The following is a 21,339-nucleotide window of genomic DNA, read 5'->3' as shown; positions in this document are numbered from 1 at the left end:
TCATTCGCTTATTCGGAATTCGACATTGGAGACGTTCACACTTCAGTATTCGCTGCTGAAGTCGTTTCGCCCAAATTGGGATCAACGATGTAAAGGTAAACCATATATATATATATATATATATATATATATATCTATATATATATATATATATATATATATATATATATATATATATATATATATATATATATATATATATATATATATGTGTATATAGATATGTGCCTATGAATTGATTGAATGCTCACATGAGTGAATGTTATGAGATCACTGTGTAGGATCATGGCACAGCGGCACAGCAGAGATCAGGTTATTGCTTCGTTCCCCACTGTGTTGTGATCTTAACTGTTATATATAATTATCAGGGAATATGGGAAATGCAGGGAGCTTGCCTCCCCCCTGCAAAAAATATTTGTTTTTTCCTGACAATGGCACCTCAATCCTGAATACTTAAAAATGAGTGAATGAGTGTCTGCATTTTAGGAATCATTTAGGAATTAGGTTATGATGACATACCACTTTACTACTTTATTTTGTTTTGATTGGTTCTGCAGAATGACAGATATGGGGTTGTGACATTTTTTATCATGCCATGTAGCAGGGAAACAGAATGTGCCTAGTAGTAGTACCTGAGAGCTAGTAGACGCAAATAAAGTAGAAAACTAGTTCTTAATGCTAACATGTTATTATACAGTTGAAAAAGTAAGCTATGTTAAATGATCTCTATTGTCAACTGACTACAATTATGATACTCTTTATTTTCCAACCAGAGGTGCAACATCAGTCGTATTCCGATGTAGGCAGAAGGGTACACAGAAGCCTTATGCTGTGAAAATTCTGAAAAAAAATGTAAGTTGATTTTCTGTTGTTACATTTATTGCAGTTATATATTGAATTTACTTTTCTGTGTCCTTCAAACTAATAAATCATGCCAAAATTGTGTCGCTTAAGTTGAATGACCTCATCACAAGACTACTAGTGGAAGTGAATTTGTTTTAAATTTTAAGTAATGAAGGACACTTTGCACATGTTTGTGTATGTGTTTGCATGCACATGTATCTGTGCATGTATACATGCCTGCGTTTGTATGCTTTGTGCATGTGTTAGTGTGTGCATGTGTGTGTGTGTGTGTGTGTGTGTGTGTGTGTGTGTGTGTGTGTGTGTGTGTGTGTGTGTGTGTGTGTGTGTGTGTGTGTGTGTGTGTCTGTGTGTGCATGCCCAGGTATGACCTCCAAATTTTAAATCTGGAGATAATGTAGCCATCTTTATATCTCTTATGTCATAGTATATTGTGTTCAAGCCTTTACACGGTCCTTCTCCTGTATTTCTGTATGTCTTTAATCCAATAACTGTTAACACATATATTAAAATTGAACCAGATCTGCACCACTATCATTATGAAAAACAAACTTGCAAACATATGCCCTGAAACTTTTCCAGTTATTTTTTGTCAATATCTGATAACATTAAAGACCAAGAAAACTTTTTAAGTGATGGCTAAAGCATTTGCAAACTAATAGCATCATAAAACAAGCAAATTATCAGGTGTGACTGGCATACATACTGCAAAACCATCCTAATTGAGGAGGGATGCAGGCTACATGGGTTATTACACAAGGTAACCATACAGTATTTTTTAAAGGTGGACTGTTAGGATAACGGATCTGTTTGAGACTATGTAATGATTAAGTGTAATCCAAAATGCAATGTCAATGTATGAAAGACCTTAGGGCTTGAAAATGTTGAACTGCTACTCTGTGTTAAATAGTTGGGGATTTATAATCTTATCATAAATTAGATTATGGAAGGTGTTAAGTCAGGAGTAATGCCTGGCTAAAAGAAAAGAGTTTTGAGGCCAGTTTCTGTGCCTGTATAAAGTTGTCACCACTGACTACTGAACATTTTCTTTCAATACATTGCCATCCTAGTGCAGGTAAGTACTGTAGATTAATATTTTGCAATTTTCTTTGTTATTTAGGTGTGCTGCTGCTATATTGCAGTCTTATTTTTGTAGTTCTGCACTCTGTCATTGTAAAGTAGTGCTTTATTTCGCTAATCTGCTGGTTTTCTGTACTGAAGACATTTCGTGCTTGTCAGTTCATTTATTGCTTCTTCTGTAGTTTGTGCCCCTTGTGCTCAGTCTTGTGTGATTTTACGTCGAAATAGCTTAGGGATGCACTCTAGTTACAGTAGAGGACAGTTTGGTCTGTTTTGAGCTTGGGAATTATAGAGGAAAGCTTCAAGTGTGTGTTTGTGGTTGGCCATTTGGACTATGTTGTCTGTTTAATCAGCTTCTCTGCCTGTATAACATTATCGTAACTAACTAATGAGTGATTTGCTTCTATCCAGCGCTATTCTAGCACAGATAAGTGCTGTAGATTGATATTTTGCACTTCTGTTTGTCACTCAAATGTGCTGCTGCTGCATTGCTGAATTATTTGTTGTAGTTTTGCACTTTATCATTGTAAAGTACCACTATACTTCACTGATCTTAACTGCTGGTTTTCTACACTGAAATAATTTGGTAAGGAAATGTTTACTAGTTAATTTGTTGCTTGTTCTGTAGTCTCTAAGCATTGGGCTCCCTCGTGTGATTTTATATTATGAAAGGTTAGGTCTAACCTTTAGTAGCAGTACAGGGTAGCCTTGTATGTTCTGAGCTTGGGAATCACAGAAGAAAGCTTTAACTGTATTTTTGTGATAGACCAGTGGACTAGTTTGTCTGCTTAGTCATTTTTTTCTGCTGTCTGATTTCTCCACGTTTTTTGATTTTCTAATACCATGATGGGAATGGACCCCATTCCTAAGTCAAAGTACGATTAAAGTTTGTGAAATTAGTATTGTTCCAGTCTTTGATGTTAGACAAAAGTGCTTTTCGCAGTACCTGCAATATTGCCAGAAATGACACCTCCAATTCATATGGACTTAAATATATCGGTAGCATATATAAATAAGACTGTACATTCTTTTTATGTGACCCACTGATCCTACTGCTATTGGAACTGTCTGATTATCTTTCTTCCACATTGCCCTCATTTCTGCAAATCCTGGTATTTTATGTCTTTGTTTCTGTCTGTACATAAAACACTATAATCACTAGGTATAGCAATTTCAATAGTCAATGCTACTTTTGTCTTCTTTTCATGGACTACTACAGCTGGTTTCCTTACATTTATTTTTGAACTGTTGGTAATTAGTGATCCCATGTGATATAAATGTTATCATTCTCTGTAATGCTTCGTGGCTCATGCTTCCAATGCTTCAGAGCTACTTCAAATATGGAAATGTTCGCACAATCCCCAATGCAACAGTTTTGACACATTTTATGCCTTTTAGTTTGAAGGCCCTCTGCCATTAGTGTATCACACCCAGCAACAAGATGTGCGACTGCTTCCAGTTCTGTTTTACAGAACCTGCATTTGTCTGTTTCTCCCACATGTTCAGTGGACTTTGTAAACTAATGTGCATGTAGTCCACTATCCTGGGCTGTCAATATTAACCTTTCATCTTTTGGTTTAACTTCACCTCTCCTTAACCATTCATGTGTCAGATCCTGAACGATATGAGGTTGTTCCAGGAGTTTTCTGTACTTGCAACTATATTTATGCCTTTTCTACATGTCTTTCCCTCTCATCTGACCCTTCTCTTTATATACTTTCTTACATTTTTGGAACATTCAGTTGCTGCCTGATTTTTGCCTGCTTCTGGTTTGATTTCCATTCCCGCTTGACACTGATATATTTCTGCTAAATTAAGCAGGGAAGTCATCTTAGACTTCTTCCCCTCATGTTTTAAAACTTTCACTATGGTTTGGATTTGGTGAGGTCAGCAGATATGTATGCATTCCTACAATTGCAAATCTATACATGTAATCTATTTTGAGGAGGCCCATACCTCCTTCAGAATGAGCAATACATAATGTTGGTATACACTGATTTTTATGTATCATTTGATAAGTATGAAGCATTTTTCATGTTTTCCTGTCCAAATGAACTTTTTCGGCCAATCACCAAAAAACTGTAAGTTAGAACATGAAGAGCAAGTTGGTTTATAGCTTGGGCTTTGTTCTCAGATGTCAGGCCTGTTTTCAGTATTAATTGTATTCTTCTAAAATATTCCTTACTGAGATTTATTTGCATTTGTTCATGGTTTATTGTCAATCCTTCATTAATTCCCAAATATTTATACACTCTTTCCCTTCTCAAGTTCCTTTATATCACATTCCTGTCCCAGACTAATAGTTTCTTGGTGCTGCAGTTTTCCTGCTTTAAATGTTGCTTTTGTGCATTATCAAGACCAAATAACATTCTTATATCATATGAAAAAGTTTTGACCACTTGTAGTTGTGCTTTCAGTTCCTGTTTTGATGAACTATACAATTTTAAATCATTCACATAAAGAAAAGAAGATGAGAAGTCTTAACACTTTGTTAATTTCTGGAAGCCAAATTTTAACCACAATCTAATCTGTTAAGTAGACAGCTTAATGGGTTAAGGGCAAGACAAAATAGCAGCAGTGACAAAGTATCATTCTGGAATACCCCTCCCCCTTGAATTTTTGTCCCTGGGATAATAATTTGTCCTTTGTCATGGCTTAACTGCAAAGTGGTTTGCACCTGTTTCATGGTCAGTGGAAAGTAACTGATCAATGAAGGATCTGTCTTATACATCTGTAAGCACTGCTTTATCCACGAATGTGGGATGCTGTCAAATGCTTTTTTGTAATCTATCCATTGCATACTTAGATTCTTCCCCTTTTTACAATTCTTCTTTGACTTTATTCAACAAAAATGATTCTTCTTCCATATAACTTTTATTTGGTGCCATTTTGTTCTATTGCCACAATTGAGTTTTCTTGTAAATGACAATACACTTTGTTGGCATTAATTTCCATATATAGTTTATACGTCATCAGAAGACAAGTTATTGGTCCATAATTTGCAGGTTATCATTTTTCCTGTTGTTAACAGGGTTAGTATCTGTTCGGGATATGCAAAGAAGTAGTTCTTACTCTAAACCTAGATAGATTGTCACAAAAATTTCGACAAAGCAGATGAATGAACACTGATGGTCTAGTCCAAGTAGCTTAGGAAAATACGGACACCAAAATTAGCTCTTTCATTCATTTTATTTCTCGTGAACTAGTTCACGAGAAATAAAGTGAATGAAAGCGCTAATTTTAGTGTCTGTATTTTCCTAAGCTACTTGGACTAGACCATCAGTGTTCATTCGTCTAGTTTTTACTCTGACTAAATCATCATGTAAATATGTTAAACTTACTATATTGTTCACTTCTTTCCATTCAGCGTCTTTGTTATATTCTGATACTGCACATTGCAGGTACCGGTCTGTTCTGATACTGCACATTGTAGGTCTATTTCTTCCTTTTTGTGGTGCTTCTATTTCTTTTGCTTTGTTTCATAATTCTCTATAAAGTTTTTTTCATTCATCCATGATTGCTTATTTTGTACTTTTCCTTTATATTTATCTTCATTATCATCTACTTTTTTTTGCATGTGTTATATCTTTAGTTTATTATTTGCAATAGTGTATGATAGGTACTGGTCTGTTCTGATACTGCACATTGTTGGTACTGTCTGTTCTGATACCGCACATTGTAGGTACTGGTCTGTTCTGATACTGCACATTGTAGGTACTGGTCTGTTCTGATACTGCACATTGTATGTACTGGTCTGTTCTGATACTGCACATTATTGGTACTGGTCTGTTCTGATACTGCACATTGTAGGTACTGTCTGTTCTGATACTGCACATTATTGGTACTGGTCTGTTCTGATACTGCACATTATAGGTACTGGTCTGTTCTGATACTGCACATTGTATGTACTGGTCTGTTCTGATACTGCACATTATTGGTACTGGTCTGTTCTGATACTGCACATTGCAGGTACCGGTCTGTTCTGATACTGCACATTGTAGGTACTGGTCTGTTCTGATACTGCACATTGTAGGTACTGGTCTGTTCTGATACTGCACATTGTAGGTACTGTCTGTTCTGATACTGCACATTATAGGTACTGGTCTGTTCTGATACTGCACATTGTAGGTACTGGTCTGTTTTGATACTGCACATTGTAGGTACTGGTCTGTTCTGATACTGCACATTATAGGTACTGGTCTGTTCTGATACTGCACATTGTAGGTACTGGTCTGTTCTGATACTGCACATTATAGGTACTGGTCTGTTCTGATACTGCACATTATAGGTACTGGTCTGTTCTGATACTGCACATTATAGGTACTGGTCTGTTCTGATACTGCACATTATAGGTACTGGTCTGTTCTGATACTGCACATTATAGGTACTGGTCTGTTCTGATACTGCACATTGTAGGTACTGGTCTGTTCTGATACTGCACATTATTGGTACTGGTCTGTTCTGATACTGCACATTGTAGGTACTGTCTGTTCTGATACTGCACATTGTAGGTACTGTCTGTTCTGATACTGCACATTGTAGGTACTGGTCTGTTCTGATACTGCACATTGTAGGTACTGGTCTGTTCTGATACTGCACATTGTAGGTACTGGTCTGTTCTGATACTGCACATTGTAGGTACTGTCTGTTCTGATACTGCACATTGTAGGTACTGGTCTGTTCTGATACTGCACATTGTAGGTACTGGTCTGTTCTGATACTGCACATTATAGGTACTGGTCTGTTCTGATACTGCACATTGTAGGTACTGGTCTGTTTTGATACTGCACATTGTAGGTACTGGTCTGTTCTGATACTGCACATTGTAGGTACTGGTCTGTTCTGATACTGCACATTATAGGTACTGGTCTGTTCTGATACTGCACATTGTAGGTACTGTCTGTTCTGATACTGGACATTATAGGTACTGGTCTGTTTTGATACTGCACATTATAGGTACTGGTCTGTTCTGATACTGCACATTGCAGGTACTGGTCTGTTCTGATACTGCACATTGTAGGTACTGGTCTGTTCTGATACTGCACATTATAGGTACTGGTCTGTCCTGATACTGCACATTATAGGTACTGGTCTGTTCTGATACTGCACATTGCAGGTACTGGTCTGTTCTGATACTGCACATTGTAGGTACTGGTCTGTTCTGATACTGCACATTATAGGTACTGGTCTGTCCTGATACTGCACATTATAGGTACTGGTCTGTTCTGATACTGCACATTGTAGGTACTGGTCTGTTCTGATACTCCACATTATTGGTACTGGTCTGTTCTGATACCGCACATTGCAGGTACCGGTCTGTTCTGATACTGCACATTGCAGGTACTGGTCTGTTCTGATACTGCACATTGTAGGTACTGGTCTGTTCTGATACTGCACATTATAGGTACTGGTCTGTCCTGATACTGCACATTATTGGTACTGGTCTGTTCTGATACTGCACATTATTGGTACTGGTCTGTTCTGATACTGCACATTATTGGTACTGGTCTGTTCTGATGCTGCACATTGCAGGTACCGGTCTGTTCTGATACTGCACATTGTAGGTACTGGTCTGTTCTGATACTGCACATTATAGGTACTGGTCTGTTCTAATACTGCACATTGTAGGTACTGGTCTGTTCTGATACTGCACATTATTGGTACTGGTCTGTTCTGATACTGCACATTGCAGGTACCGGTCTGTTCTGATACTGCTCATTGTGGGTACTGGTCTGTTCTGATACTGCACATTATAGGTACTGGTGTGTCCTGATACTGCACATTATTTGTACTGGTCTGTTCTGATACTGCACATTATTGGTACTGGTCTGTTCTGATACTGCACATTATTGGTACTGGTCTGTTCTGATACTGCACATTATAGGTACTGGTCTGTTCTGATACTGCACATTATTGGTACTGGTCTGTTCTGATACTGCACATTATAGGTACTGGTCTGTTCTGATACTGCACATTGTAGGTACTGGTCTGTTCTGATACTGCACACTATTGGTACTGGTCTGTTCTGATACTGCACATTGCAGGTACCGGTCTGTTCTGATACTGCACATTGTAGGTACTGGTCTGTTCTGATACTGCACATTATAGGTACTGGTCTGTTCTGATACTGCACATTGTAGGTACTGGTCTGTTCTGATACTGCACATTATTGGTACTGGTCTGTTCTGATACTGCACATTGCAGGTACCGGTCTGTTCTGATACTGCACATTGTAGGTACTGGTCTGTTCTGATACTGCACATTATTGGTACTGGTCTGTTCTGATACTGCACATTATAGGTACTGGTCTGTTCTGATACTGCACATTGTAGGTACTGGTCTGTTCTGATACTGCACATTATAGGTACTGGTCTGTCCTGATACTGCACATTATTGGTACTGGTCTGTTCTGATACTGCACATTGTAGGTACTGGTCTGTCCTGATACTGCACATTATAGGTACTGGTCTGTCCTGATACTGCACATTATTGGTACTGGTCTGTCCTGATACTGCACATTGTAGGTACTGGTCTGTCCTGATACTGCACATTATTGGTACTGGTCTGTTCTGATACTGCACATTGTAGGTACCGGTCTGTTCTGATACTGCACATTGCAGGTACCGGTCTGTTCTGATACTGCACATTGTAGGTACTGGTCTGTCCTGATACTGCACATTATAGGTACTGGTCTGTTCTGATACTGCACATTGTAGGTACTGGTCTGTTCTGATACTGCACATTGCTTTTATCATGCCTATATTTATAAGTATTTTTATTGATTTCTTCCCTCTTTTATACTATTAACAGGGACACTTCTTGTCTTAATTGCTTTATTGTTTCCAATATTTGATACTTCCATGATAGCATTTGATGTCTCCCCTTCCTTTCCTTTCCCTTAGTTCCCTGGGTTTTGTAGTAAGACTTTATCTATTATTAATTTAGCAGTGCAATAATATATTCTATTTATTTCTATTATATCACATGATTTTTTTGTTAATAGTATTGATTACTGTGTTATTTTTTTTATCAGACTTCTAACATTGTAGGTTTTATTGCTCTATTTCTTTCATCGATCTTTATATGTCCATCTGTGTCTATTAAATCAAGCAAATCTTCCCTTAGATCATTTTATTCTGAACTGAGGGCAGGCACATTCTTTGTTCTCAGCTTCCTTTTGGTATTCTATAGAAAGTTCCAGAACATCTTCCTGTGCCATATTCTCTTCAGCTGCATCATGTATTGCTCTTTCATATGGGAACTCACTGGCTGCATCCTGCATCATGAATTGCTCTTTCATATTGGAACCTCCTGGCCTAACACTCCACGACATTGACTGCATCAGAGTTGCCCCTCTTTCCTGCATCTTTCCTTGTTGGGCAACTCCAACTGAACTTTTATACTGGTTTCCTACTGAAGGCTTCAGAGTATCTTCATGTGGCAAATGATCAGATGACCAGATGCTTCTCGTTTTACCTATTTCTCCTTAATGTGGGGACGCATTGTAATATTATGCTGTGACATTGCCAAAGTTGGATTTTCTACGTTAATCCTTCACTTCACAGGTCATCCATAACTTAAATTTCTATTTGTTAACTTCTCCATTACTAATCATCTTTTCTACTTTCCCCTTTGTTTGTTTATTTTTTTGTATTGTAAAATTTTCCATATACATATGCCTGTGCCCGTATTTCTCTTGCTTACTCTTACTCTAAAACTAGATAGATTGTCACAAAAATTTCAACAAAGCAGATGAATGAACACTGATGGTCTAGTCCAAGTAGCTTAGGAAAATACGGACACCAAAATTAGCGCTTTCATTCACTTTATTTCTCGTGAACTTCTAGTTCAATCCTCTCATAATCCACATAATATATATATATATATATATATATATATATATATATATATATATTCCCATTATAGACTCAAAATACTGAAATATCAAATTTCAGTATCTCAAGACTATACAGCCGAAGAATCAAAAACCTGAAACTTTAAAACCGCAGACTTTCAAACCATGAATGTCACACAAACAAAACAGTACAGCACACAAACACAAATACACCTACCTGCTGACACTACAAAAAACCAAACCAACACACACAAACACAACAAAACTAACACACACACAAACAATCTTGCTAAAAGCAGAGGGCTGCGCCCCCCGCACCTCCCCCACTTATATATACTAACTCCGAGGTCGCACTAAGCACACAAACCCATAAAACTCACCAGTACGCACACTTACACACTACAATCCCTACCCAATACCCTTACAAAAACACCATTTACCTCAAACCCCATCTAAATCCACAAACTGCACCGCACGTCATGTACGTGAACACATAATGGTGAATGTGAAATTTCCGCATTCACTATTATGCAGTTTTGTGTAACTACACTTTCGGCTTTATAGTCTCGAAATACTGAAATTCAACATTTCAGTATTTTGAGATTATAAAGTGTAACTCTATATATATATATATACATATATCTGAAAGCATGCATCTACACTTTCCAACCTTTTCTGTAGTCAACCTGATAGAAATAGACATGTTAAGACACTGTAGAAATTGTCTCATATTTACTGATAACCACCTAGTTCTCAAAGCATTAATACAGTATGTGAGAAATGTAGTTATATACTGTCTTGCTGGCAAAGCTCCCACTTACAGCCACTCCAAACTCCAAACAGTTTGTCATAAACATAGACCGCTATATAATATGTACCAGGACAAACACATAGACCCACATATGTTGAAGCTCTTAAAAGTAATCTACTCAAACCAAAACTCTCAAAGGGTTCTCAGATGCAATACTTACAATAAGCACTCTCTATGACCTCAAAAACACACCACCAAGGCAACACCAACCGTAACAAATTCATCCGCAACTCACAGTGTATCCACGTCTAAGCCCATAAAGCAGATTACCACACAATCCAACATTTTGGTCATAGGGGACTATTGTGAGGCACACTGATGTCACACTCACCAGGATGAGCAAGGAGAAGGTTACTGACATTTGCCTATCAGGTTCCAGGATCCATCAGATTACACATGTACTCTGGTCATTGAACCACAAGTCCCAATATGACTCCATTGTAGTACATGTTCTGAGACGTACCTTCCTGGACTATATGAAGAGACACATGATGGAGCTCTTGGACTTTGTGTCTGAGACTGGTATGCACCTAACATTGAGCAGGATTCTACCTTCTCCAGTGCCTCGATATGAGCAAAAAATAATTGATTTTCATAATTAGCTTATATTTTGGTGTCATTCAAAGGAGTATAGTATTTATAAGCCTGGAAGGATGTAGTCAGACTATGATACTTCACCAAGGATGGCCTGCACCTGTCCTCTGTCGGTGTTTGAATATTGGCTAAATCCTTGTATACCCCTATAGTGCCTTTTTTTAGGCATTGTCAACCTGGTAAATCATCCAGTATAGCTCAACTAACCCAAAATATTCCAAAGGTGATACTGCTAAATGCCATCTTCATTCCCTGCAAGCTCTTCTCACACTGGCAAATGTGAATATCTGTGTAGTTACTGAAACATTGTTTAAAGCCACTGAAAGCATCCTGGCAGCGCAGGCCTATAACACTTTCCACACATTCTGACCAGCTATTGTACAGAAAGAGACAAAAGGTGGAATTCTCAATTTACATTGAAAATAATCACACCTCAAGGCCAGTTAAGCAGTATGATGCAGTTGAGCTCCTCCACGTATAACGTATCATAATCAAAATCCAAAACAATATCTTTGTGAGCTATGACCTAGGAAATACATACCACTTACTTAAATGAACTTGAGTCACTGTACATTCAACCCAATGCAATAATCATTGGTGACTTCAACTAACCCACTATAAACTGTGAATCATACATGACCTCAAACTTGCAGGCTGAACGTTTCATGGACTTTGTCAACATGAATGTTCTATACCAACTCGTTGGTAGGCATACTAAGGGCACAAACATCCACACCCTTGTCCTCACCTACATGGTGGAATGTTGCATTTCCCAGAATGTAATGTCCTCACTGGTCAGGTCAGGCAATAAAACTTTCTCCTTTGAAAATAAAAATAAAACCTGAGACATCAAGTAATCCCGGTACGTTTAGGAATTATTCCAAGGCTACCTTCCTATTTTTAAGTGACAACCTGAAAAATTTCAAGCATCCAAGCCCAGGCAATATCACTGCCTATGCAGAGTTGTTCACAAAAACCCTGTGCAATCATGTATATAGCTACACAGAGGCAGCAGTACCTACCCACATATGCATTGGACTACGCCGCCCTGGTGGAATTCCAACATCAATAGTATAACAGAAGGAAGAAAAGTATGGCCAAAAATAGAAGGCGCAATGCCCAGCAAGGTAAGAGCTCACACAAAGTAAATAAAGAAGTCAGGGGACTAATTAGGTCTAGCAAAGCAAGTTTTGAGGAAAAGTAGTCTCCCAGGCTAAGGACTACCACAAGGCATTCTTCAGCTATGTCCAAAACCTTAAAGTCAATACATAACAATGTGCTGAACTAATTGGAAGTGGAACCACCTATGCTGAGCCATTGGGTATAGCAAACCTAGTGGCTTCAAAATTCATCTCCAATTTTAGCCACCTAAACCCTCCCTGGACACCTCTCAGGGAATACCCCCTACAACAGCTCTCCCAACTATCACTAGGGAATAAGTCCTCAATGCTATCTCCTAAGCCAAAACACTGCATCAGTGGGATCCGATAATATCTCAGAATGGTTTCTTAATAGCATGAAGCATGACCTATCAGACCTACTAGATGCACTATTCAATCTTAGCCTCCAAACAGGCTTTATGGCAAATGAATGGAAGACTGCAACTGTTATCCCTCTGAACAAAGGCAAGCAATCCATGGACCAGGGAAAACTACTGACCCATAACCCTGACTAGCCTCATATGTAAGGCCCTGGTAAGAATAATTATGAATATGATAAACAACAACATAAGAAACCTTTAGAGATTTGATCCAACCTAGTTTGGTTTTGTCAAGGACTGGTTATGCCTACTCAGCCTGGCAAAGTTTTTTGAGAAGGTCAACAAATCAATGAACAAGCAGCCTACCTTGACCTGGCCAAAGCTTTTGACCCAATACCCCACTTAGTTATTGTAGGCAAGCTCACAAAATTAGGTATAAATGCCTACATCACTCACTGGATTTCCAGTTAGTTCACAGATGGGACAAAAGAAGCCAGGATAGGTGAGTTTATCTCAAAAAAAAAAGGCCATTCACTAGCAAATTTCCCTAGAGTTCAGTGCTGGGGCCACTCCTTTTTAGCATCTACTTCTCTGAAGTCAAGGCCAACATCAAAGTCCTTTGACTGATCAAGTTTACAAATGATTGCAAATTAGGCATGGTCATAGAATCCCCCAACAACACAAACATCCTCCAAGAAGGCCTGACACAGACTAATGATTTTTGTCATAGTTACATAAAACTCAGTGCCAAAACAGGCATAATGGTATTTTTCAGAAATATGAAAAGCCTTGATATACTCCTAAGAGCTGACTCTGTGGTCAGGGATTTTGAACTACATGTAGATAGTGTCTTGGCCTTTGACCAACATGTATCTGCTTTAGTAAGGAAACCATTCTATGCTGCACAACGTGAAAGCAACGGTATGGCATCTAGGTCTAAAAATGTCATTGTTTTGTTTTACTTCGCTGTCATCAGACCAATTATTGATTACATTGCCTCCTTTTATATGTACCTTTCTAGGCATATCCGACAACTGGAGCACCTTTAGAGGTTCTTCACAAAAAGAATGCATGGTGTAGAAAACATGTTCTCCATAGACTGCTTCAAAGCCTTATCCTTGTACTTTGTCTCCCATGGACTGCTGAGGGGAGATCTGTGCCAGGCCTTCAATGCAGCCTGTAATCCAGCTCTTATGAAACTGTTGCACATTGATAAAGCAAATAGCATCAAAAGCACCCAATCTAGAGACCTGTACATTCTGCAACATAAGTAAGACATGTTGACGGGTCAAGTATGCATATCAGAGACTATCCCATCTATGTACAGGCTTCTCATCCATGTGAAACAGCTTTCCTCCCTACACTTATTCAAGCACAGCTTGGATCAGTGGATAGGTAGTCATAAATCTATCCCTGGTCTACCACCTTTGTCCCCATTAGAAACATTAGAAAGATGAAGCTTGTAAATGCTTTACCATTCATAACCAAGTTATACCCCCTGTACAGGCAGTTGCATCATAATCTGTGAAATACAGTTGGAAAGCATGAATAGGCTTAAAAGGCCCATTAGGTACATGCGTGCCAATCTAAGAACCTGTAATGACAGACTGAAGCAAACAGTTAAAAGTGTAGTAAAAAAATCTTTTTTTTATTTCTTTTTCATTTTCAATGAGAGTGTTGCTCATGGCTAAAGGAATGTTACTCTTTCTGAATACCTAAGAACAGAGAATGTCTTTAAAGTATGTTGGCTATCCAGACTTTATGTCTTAGTGCAATAATAAAAGATGAAAGACCAGGAACTGACCTCTGGGTGGACTGTAATTGCGAATGGATTTAAGACTCGAGAGGGTGGATTCAGGATTCAAGGGAAACAGATGTGGATGTGCATTGACAATCCTCATGGTTGCTGTGATGAATAAAAGAGATAATCTAGTTATTTGTTTTAATAACAATAAATATGGTATCATGGAGACTGAGATCTGGGAAAAGACATTTTATATCACTGTATATGAAGGAAAGTGGTAAGAAGATGTTGATGCTGTCTTGTTTGTATGGAACCATTTGTGAGTGCTAGTTATTAATTTATCTATATCTTGAGCTTATTTTTTTTCTGCATGCATCCTGTTGATTTTATTTCTTTTTATTTGATGCCCCTGTGTGTGTGTGTGTGTGTGTGTGTGTGTGTGTGTGTGTGTGTGTGTGTGTGTGTGTGTGTGCGTGTGTGCGTGCGTGTGTGTGTGTGTGTTTGTGTGTGTTTGTGTAACTTACATATATTTTACTCTGTATTTGTACTATTTTATGTATTATTTAAGTAAAGTTCATTTATTAATCTTTAAGCTCTTGTGGTTGGTATTTATTTATTATAATTATATTTATGCACTCTTGTTTATCCCAGAAAATGATAACTATTATTTATACAGCTGGTCTGCAAGCTATGCACTGCTTAAGGCCTACTACCAGGGGAAGACATATTAATTGGTGCATTTCATATTTGGCTTGGCTGAAGAAAATCAGGTAACTGGATGCTTCTGGCTTTCTCCAGAGTGGTGGCAGTACTACCATGCCAGAAGGGAAGCTATGGGGAAATTGACAAATTCTGTCAGCCTTCCCTAGATTTGTATGTGTGAAATGCAGTAACCATGGATAAAGGAATAGTTTAAGATATTGCTCATTGGTTTACAGAGAGCATTGAGACAGGGACTGTAGGAGTTCTTGGCCAAGACTTTGGCTGTATAAGTGGCCTGTGTGCAGTCCAGTCTAACTGCAGATGTGGGAAGTCCATACCCAGGACAGCAGTGTATATTTCCTTTATGCTCTAGGAGTCAGGTTGTACTTTGTGGATTAATTATTGAGACAGACTTGTGTACACTTTCCGCTATTAATTTGCTTTTGTTTGGCAGTGGTGGGATTCAGCCAGTTTGACATTGGTGGGTGGCATTCTGCCAACTGTGTCTCACATATAGGGAAAATGGTGTCAGCCCACCTTTACATTTGGTGCCAGGCTAGTTCTAATTAAGGCATCTGAGGCTGTTGGAACCCATCACATTTTAAGAAACTAAACGGAGAGGTAATGACACCCCCTGTCTAGTGTTTTTGCAAATCTTTGGAGAATGTACCCAAAGTACAGTTGGCTGTATGTGTGTGATTCTCCTTTGCAAGAAAGGGATCAAATCAAATGCAGAATGCTAGTGACCTAGCAGGTTTCACCTTGGTCACAGGAAGATCATGAAACCACTTCTGAAAAATTCAAGATTAAGGACAGCACGGAGTTATAACAGGAAGGCCTCATCTAATGAATGGATACAAAGTTCTTTCACAAGCTGAGTGAAAGAGGAGAGCAGTATGGCTGCAAGCAATGTGTACTTAATTTTAAGCATGATCTTAAACCAAGTTCTTTTCAGACCCCATCTATTTTGGTATAGCCATACATAATTCACAAAATGATTCCTAATCTGTCACAGTATAATATAAGCTTTCAGTGCTCTGAGCTATGCAATATGTTGTCTTATGGTTCTGGATTTATAATGTTTACATTGTATATTTATGCATTAATAATGCATACATTTTTGTAAATGCATATAATATTTTATTTACTCACTGCCCCACTTTGGTTATGTATTACACATGCCATCTTCATCAAATCCCTTAATGACAGTTATTTTTTCTTTGTTTTCCTATGGGCATTTCTTACTTGTTGCTGTCTTTGCAGTTGTGGCTGAGATCAAAGCTGAAAGGAGTCCCTTACTCACTTAAGTTATAAATAAAAAATAAAATAAAGTAAAACATTATCAGGCACATTAGATTAGGAGGAAAAGAGTGGGGGCTATTGTAGTACTTGAGATAAAATGACATTTGGAGGAGGATGCTGCCACAAAAGGGAGAATTATTACTGTAATGCATTTAAATATGGGGGGGCAGGGGGATTTTTAATCACTTTCCAAGTGACATTGTACAGGAGTGACATGTACTACAGAATGCATCTGTGGAATAAAAACAGGGGTAAGAAGCAGGGTGAAGGACATATAAGAGCAGCAGTACCGGAAGTAGTGCAGACTGGCCATTTCGTACCACCTAAATACGTGTTTGAAGGCATCAGTGAGAGGTGATACAACACTGCCATGCTCTGCATGAGATATCAACATGAAAGGTACAGAACACTACCATGCTCTGCATGAGATATTAGCATGAGAGCTAACAGAAAACTGCCATGCTCTGAGTAAGATATCAGAATGAGAGGTAACAGAACACTGCCATGTTCTGGATGAGATACCAACATGAGAGGTGAAAGAACACTGCCATGCTCTGGATACGAAATCAGCATGAGAGTTGACAAAACACTGCCATGCTCTGGACAAGATATCAGCATGAGAGGTGACAGAACACTGCCATGCTCTGGATGAAATATTACATGAGAGGTGACAGAAAACTGCCATGCTCTGGACAAGATATCAGCATGAGAGGTGACAGAACACTGCCATGCTCTGGACAAGATACCAGCACGAGAGATGACAGAACACCGCCATGCTCTGGACAAGATATCAGCATGAGAAGTGACAGAACACTGCCATGCTCTGGATGAGATATCAGCATGAGAGGTGACAGAACACTGCCATGCTCTGGACAAGATATCAGCATGAGAGGTAACAGTACACTGCCATGCTCTGGACGAGATATCAGCATAAGAGGTGACAGAACACTGCCATGCTCTGGATGAGACATCAGCATGCGAGGTGACAAAACACTGCCATACTCTGGACAAGATATCGGCATGAGAGGTAACAGTACACTGCCATGCTCTGGACAAGATATCAGCATGGGAGGTGACAGAACACTGCCATGCTCTGGACAAGATACCAGCACGAGAGATGACAGAACACTGCCATGCTATGGATAAGATATCAGCATGAGAGGTGACAAAACACTGCCATGCTGTGGACAAGATATCAAAATTAGAGGTAACAGACCACTGCCATGCTCTGAACAAGATATCAGCATGAGAGGTAACAGTACACTGCCATGCTCTGGACGAGATATCAGCATGAGAGGTGACAGAACACTGCCATGCTCTGGACAAGATACCAGCACGAGAGATGACAGAACACTGCCATGCTATGGATAAGATATCAGCATGAGAGGTGACAAAACACTGCCATGCTCTGGATGAGATAGCAGCAAAAAGCTTTGAAATGTGTCATTGTTTGATACACAGATTTAGTGAAATGCAGCCATTAGTCCTATATATATGTACAGTAATGAATTTCTGCAGGAATATGATGGTAGAACCATGTACAAAAGGCTACAAATAATGGAGTGGTCTCTTCAATATATTACAGGGTGTATGAGAAACAGCCTAATCCCTTCCATATATGTGAACTGCAGCAGATAGGAAGTGACTGCACTTACAACAGAGGAATTTCATTTATTAATAGGATCAGCAATCTAATGGCAGAGCTGTATTCAGAAAAATTGTTGCAAGTAAAGGATATCAAAATGAGAAGATAACTCAGTAAGTTGGAAGCTATAAAAGGATTTTTTCCATAAAATGGAAGGCAGCTGCATACATCTGCCATCTTAAGAGGATTAGGGACAATATTAGGACAATGTTTTGCTGGTGTTCATGGGTTCATAGGTGTTTACTAAGCCAACGACCACAAGGGCCTTTTTAAGCCAAGCCATTTATCCCAAATCTCTGACAAGTTTTGATACCCTTGATAAGTGTAAACAGGGGCTTGGGAGATGAAACATTTACAAGCTAGGGCCTTGGAGATGAACCATATATAGAATGCCAGTGTCCATTAGAGAGATAGGTGCCAAACCAGGGAGGAATTTCCTGTTCCCCATCCAGTTGTCCAAGTTGCACGTGAATTGGGTTAGGAAGGAACTCTCTTCACATGGATGGGGAGCCTGTTCCAGAGACAGGATGATCTCTGGGATACATACCTGTCTCTCCAGCATCTCCTATTTATATCACAGACGAGGTTCAAGTCCTTAGAATGGGTAATTCTGGTGCTGTTCATTTTGTGGATATGCAAGAGGTCCATCAGAGTGGGGTCTGACAATGCCCTGTATGCCAGGCATAGATCTCCCCTCAAAAGCCTGAAGGAGACAGAATACAAAGATAGGACCTTTAGGCTGTCTGCCTAGGACATTTTACTTAACCACTTTATTCTTTTAGTGAGGAACCTCTGTGAATGTTCCAGTTCTTGGATATGCCTGGTTAGGTACATAGGGCATGTTGGATATGCCTGGCATACCTCTCAACTGTACAGATTTTCACAAAATGTCCAGATTATTGCCTCATATTTTTGGTCCATTTTTCATAAAATTGTGGTTTTCTGGCAAATTAGTGGCAAATCATTAAAGACTGAAGTTAAGAAATAATGACAGACATTTGAGTTTCAGACTTCATACCATTCAGAAAATTCATGGTAATGTAAAACCTGTTATTCTAACAACTTTCTAAGTTTGTAAGAGCAATATTTAAAAATTGTCTCTCTTTTTGGACCTTTGTCCCACTTTTATTTATGGCTTTGTCCAGATTTCCTGCTCTAAGAGGTTGACTGGTATGATGCCTAGTTAGGTATATACCAAAGGGGGCATGTTGGGGGTACATACTAAAGGGGGTGTTGAGGATGAGAAGTAACATTTCAGTTAACTAAGATCATCTGGTTATTTACTAGGTGTGATTCCTCATAGGAAGATTTACAGGGAGGTCTGAGAGAGTTACAGAACTTCCATCAGCAGAAGTATAGCTCATTCAACCAAACACCTGAGCCAGTACTGTGAACCAGTGCCCCACCCCCTCCGCTCTTCAAATGACCAGCTTATTACAGTTAGGTTTATGCCCCTGACCTCCCCCACAGCTCTCCAGGTATCCAGATGCACATCATGTCTGCTCCCTCCTGCCTCAGACATTTAGGTTCCATTTCTGTACCCTGCTCTCAACCCTCCCTCTACTAATTTCTTTTAAACTGTAGCAAACTGTTGCTGCAGTTTTTACCCTGCCTGTATGGATCACTAGGCCACTCATGTTTTAGTTAAAAAATCTTTTTAAACTGTAGCAAACTACTTGCTACAAATTCAGCAAACACTTGCTACAATTTAAACTGTGTCTGCACGGAGTGCTACAGTGCTCAGGTTTTAGTTAAAACAAAAGTTTTTTTTTTTTTTACATTTAAACTGTAGAAACAGCTTGCTACAGTGTGGCAAGCAGTTGCTACAGTTTAGACCACACAAGGTGCAATACAGCACTCAGGTTTGCCTACAAATGCAATACTGACAGATGGGCTGGTCATGCCCTTTGACGCTTTGTGCCCAGGGCAGTTGGCCATCTTATCCCACCCTAACTATGCTACAGTCTATCTGTGCTTATGTTAAAAAGTAATCAGTAATCAAATATTACATAGTTTATAAATCAGGGTTTTCCATATTACAGTTTTACCTTGAAATTATACTTGCAACCATGATCTTTTATCACTGTAGACCTTTTCAGTTGTGATGGCAGTCAATACTGAGTTGTGAAATGGAGCCATTATGGCAATTTGTAGGTAAACTGTGGTATTTACACTTTCATCTAAGAAGAAGTACTGGAAGTTGTCTAACTAAGCCTGTCATTTGTAATAGTAAAATATGACAATTTTCCAAAGTTATTTATTGTGACTCCCAAATAATATCATATGTGTGCACCATCACTGGACTCAAGAGAAAAATAAAACAGTTACACATTAAATAAATAGTCTGCCATTGCTGTTTCTTGTCATGTCCATCTAATAATTAAGCAATAACCGATGACATCGGTGTGGAATATTGAAGATTTACCCAGAGATGGTGTGGTTTAATCATGAGGGCAAAGCCAGAGTGATTAAATAAAGCCAACCGTGGGTAAATTTCAATATACCACAACCACGGAGTCAGTTATTGCTATTATACAATGACATTTTTTAAGGAAAAAAAACATACTTTTCTTAAATAATGCCTTTGCATAATGCCTCCGTGCTGCCCTTCTGTGTTTTTCTGGTATCCTGGGGCTTTTTCTGATGTACTGCACATGTGTATGGGACTTGTGTTCCTACACTTACACAGTACATCAGTGCTGTGCAAAGGAAGCAATGGAGGAAGGAAGATCTCTGTTGCTTTTTTTTTTTGAAAACAAAAAAGAAACTGGGAGACTTTCAATGTTTGGGAGTTTGGGACAGCCAGGACAGACAAAATAAAAGGATAATCATGTAAGTTTCTATAGTTTTGCAGAACATACCTGATTATCTTTTTATTTTTGTCTGAATCATCTCTGTCATTCATTTCAGATCTTCCATTTTGTTATTTTATTAAAAAGAAAGAAAGAAAAGTAAAACATTTACGAGATATACTAATGGAAAAAAAGTCTGGGCGAGCGGATCTTTTTCCGTTGGTATATTCTCGCATTTACAATGGGCACGCTGGTTGGGCTGACCAATCAGCATGCTCATTTTTGAATATTAATGGACAGTCATTGTGTAATATTGATTTCTGCATACCTACATAGTATAGATTAAGCAAATGCTTCAATTATTTAATAACAGTGAATCGACATTTTTAGCTGTTGCTGGTGTTACTCATTAACGTTTGATTTAAAACATCTTTTTTACTTTCAAGTATGTATTAATGTAAACACTTCTCTGG

General features: G+C 38.7%; 1 protein-coding gene across 1 annotated transcript in view; it reads left to right on the top strand.

Moving 5' to 3' along the window:
• The first annotated feature begins 251 nt into the window (after window positions 1–251).
• Window positions 252–21,339, top strand: part of CAMK4 (calcium/calmodulin dependent protein kinase IV) — a 1,096,576-nt gene continuing 1,075,488 nt past the window's right edge. Inside the window, exons 1-2 of the mRNA XM_044064475.1 lie at window positions 252–277; window positions 774–852. Of these exons, the coding sequence (XP_043920410.1) occupies window positions 252–277; window positions 774–852 (105 nt within the window). The remainder of the gene's footprint in view (window positions 278–773; window positions 853–21,339) is intronic.

This window comes from Protopterus annectens, chromosome 2.part2 (assembly GCF_019279795.1).
Source record: "Protopterus annectens isolate FY-2018-M chromosome 2.part2, PAN1.0, whole genome shotgun sequence".
Taxonomy (NCBI): domain Eukaryota; kingdom Metazoa; phylum Chordata; order Ceratodontiformes; family Protopteridae; genus Protopterus; species Protopterus annectens.
The sequence above is the reverse complement of the archived record's forward strand: the minus strand, read 5'-3'. Positions and strand labels throughout refer to the sequence as shown.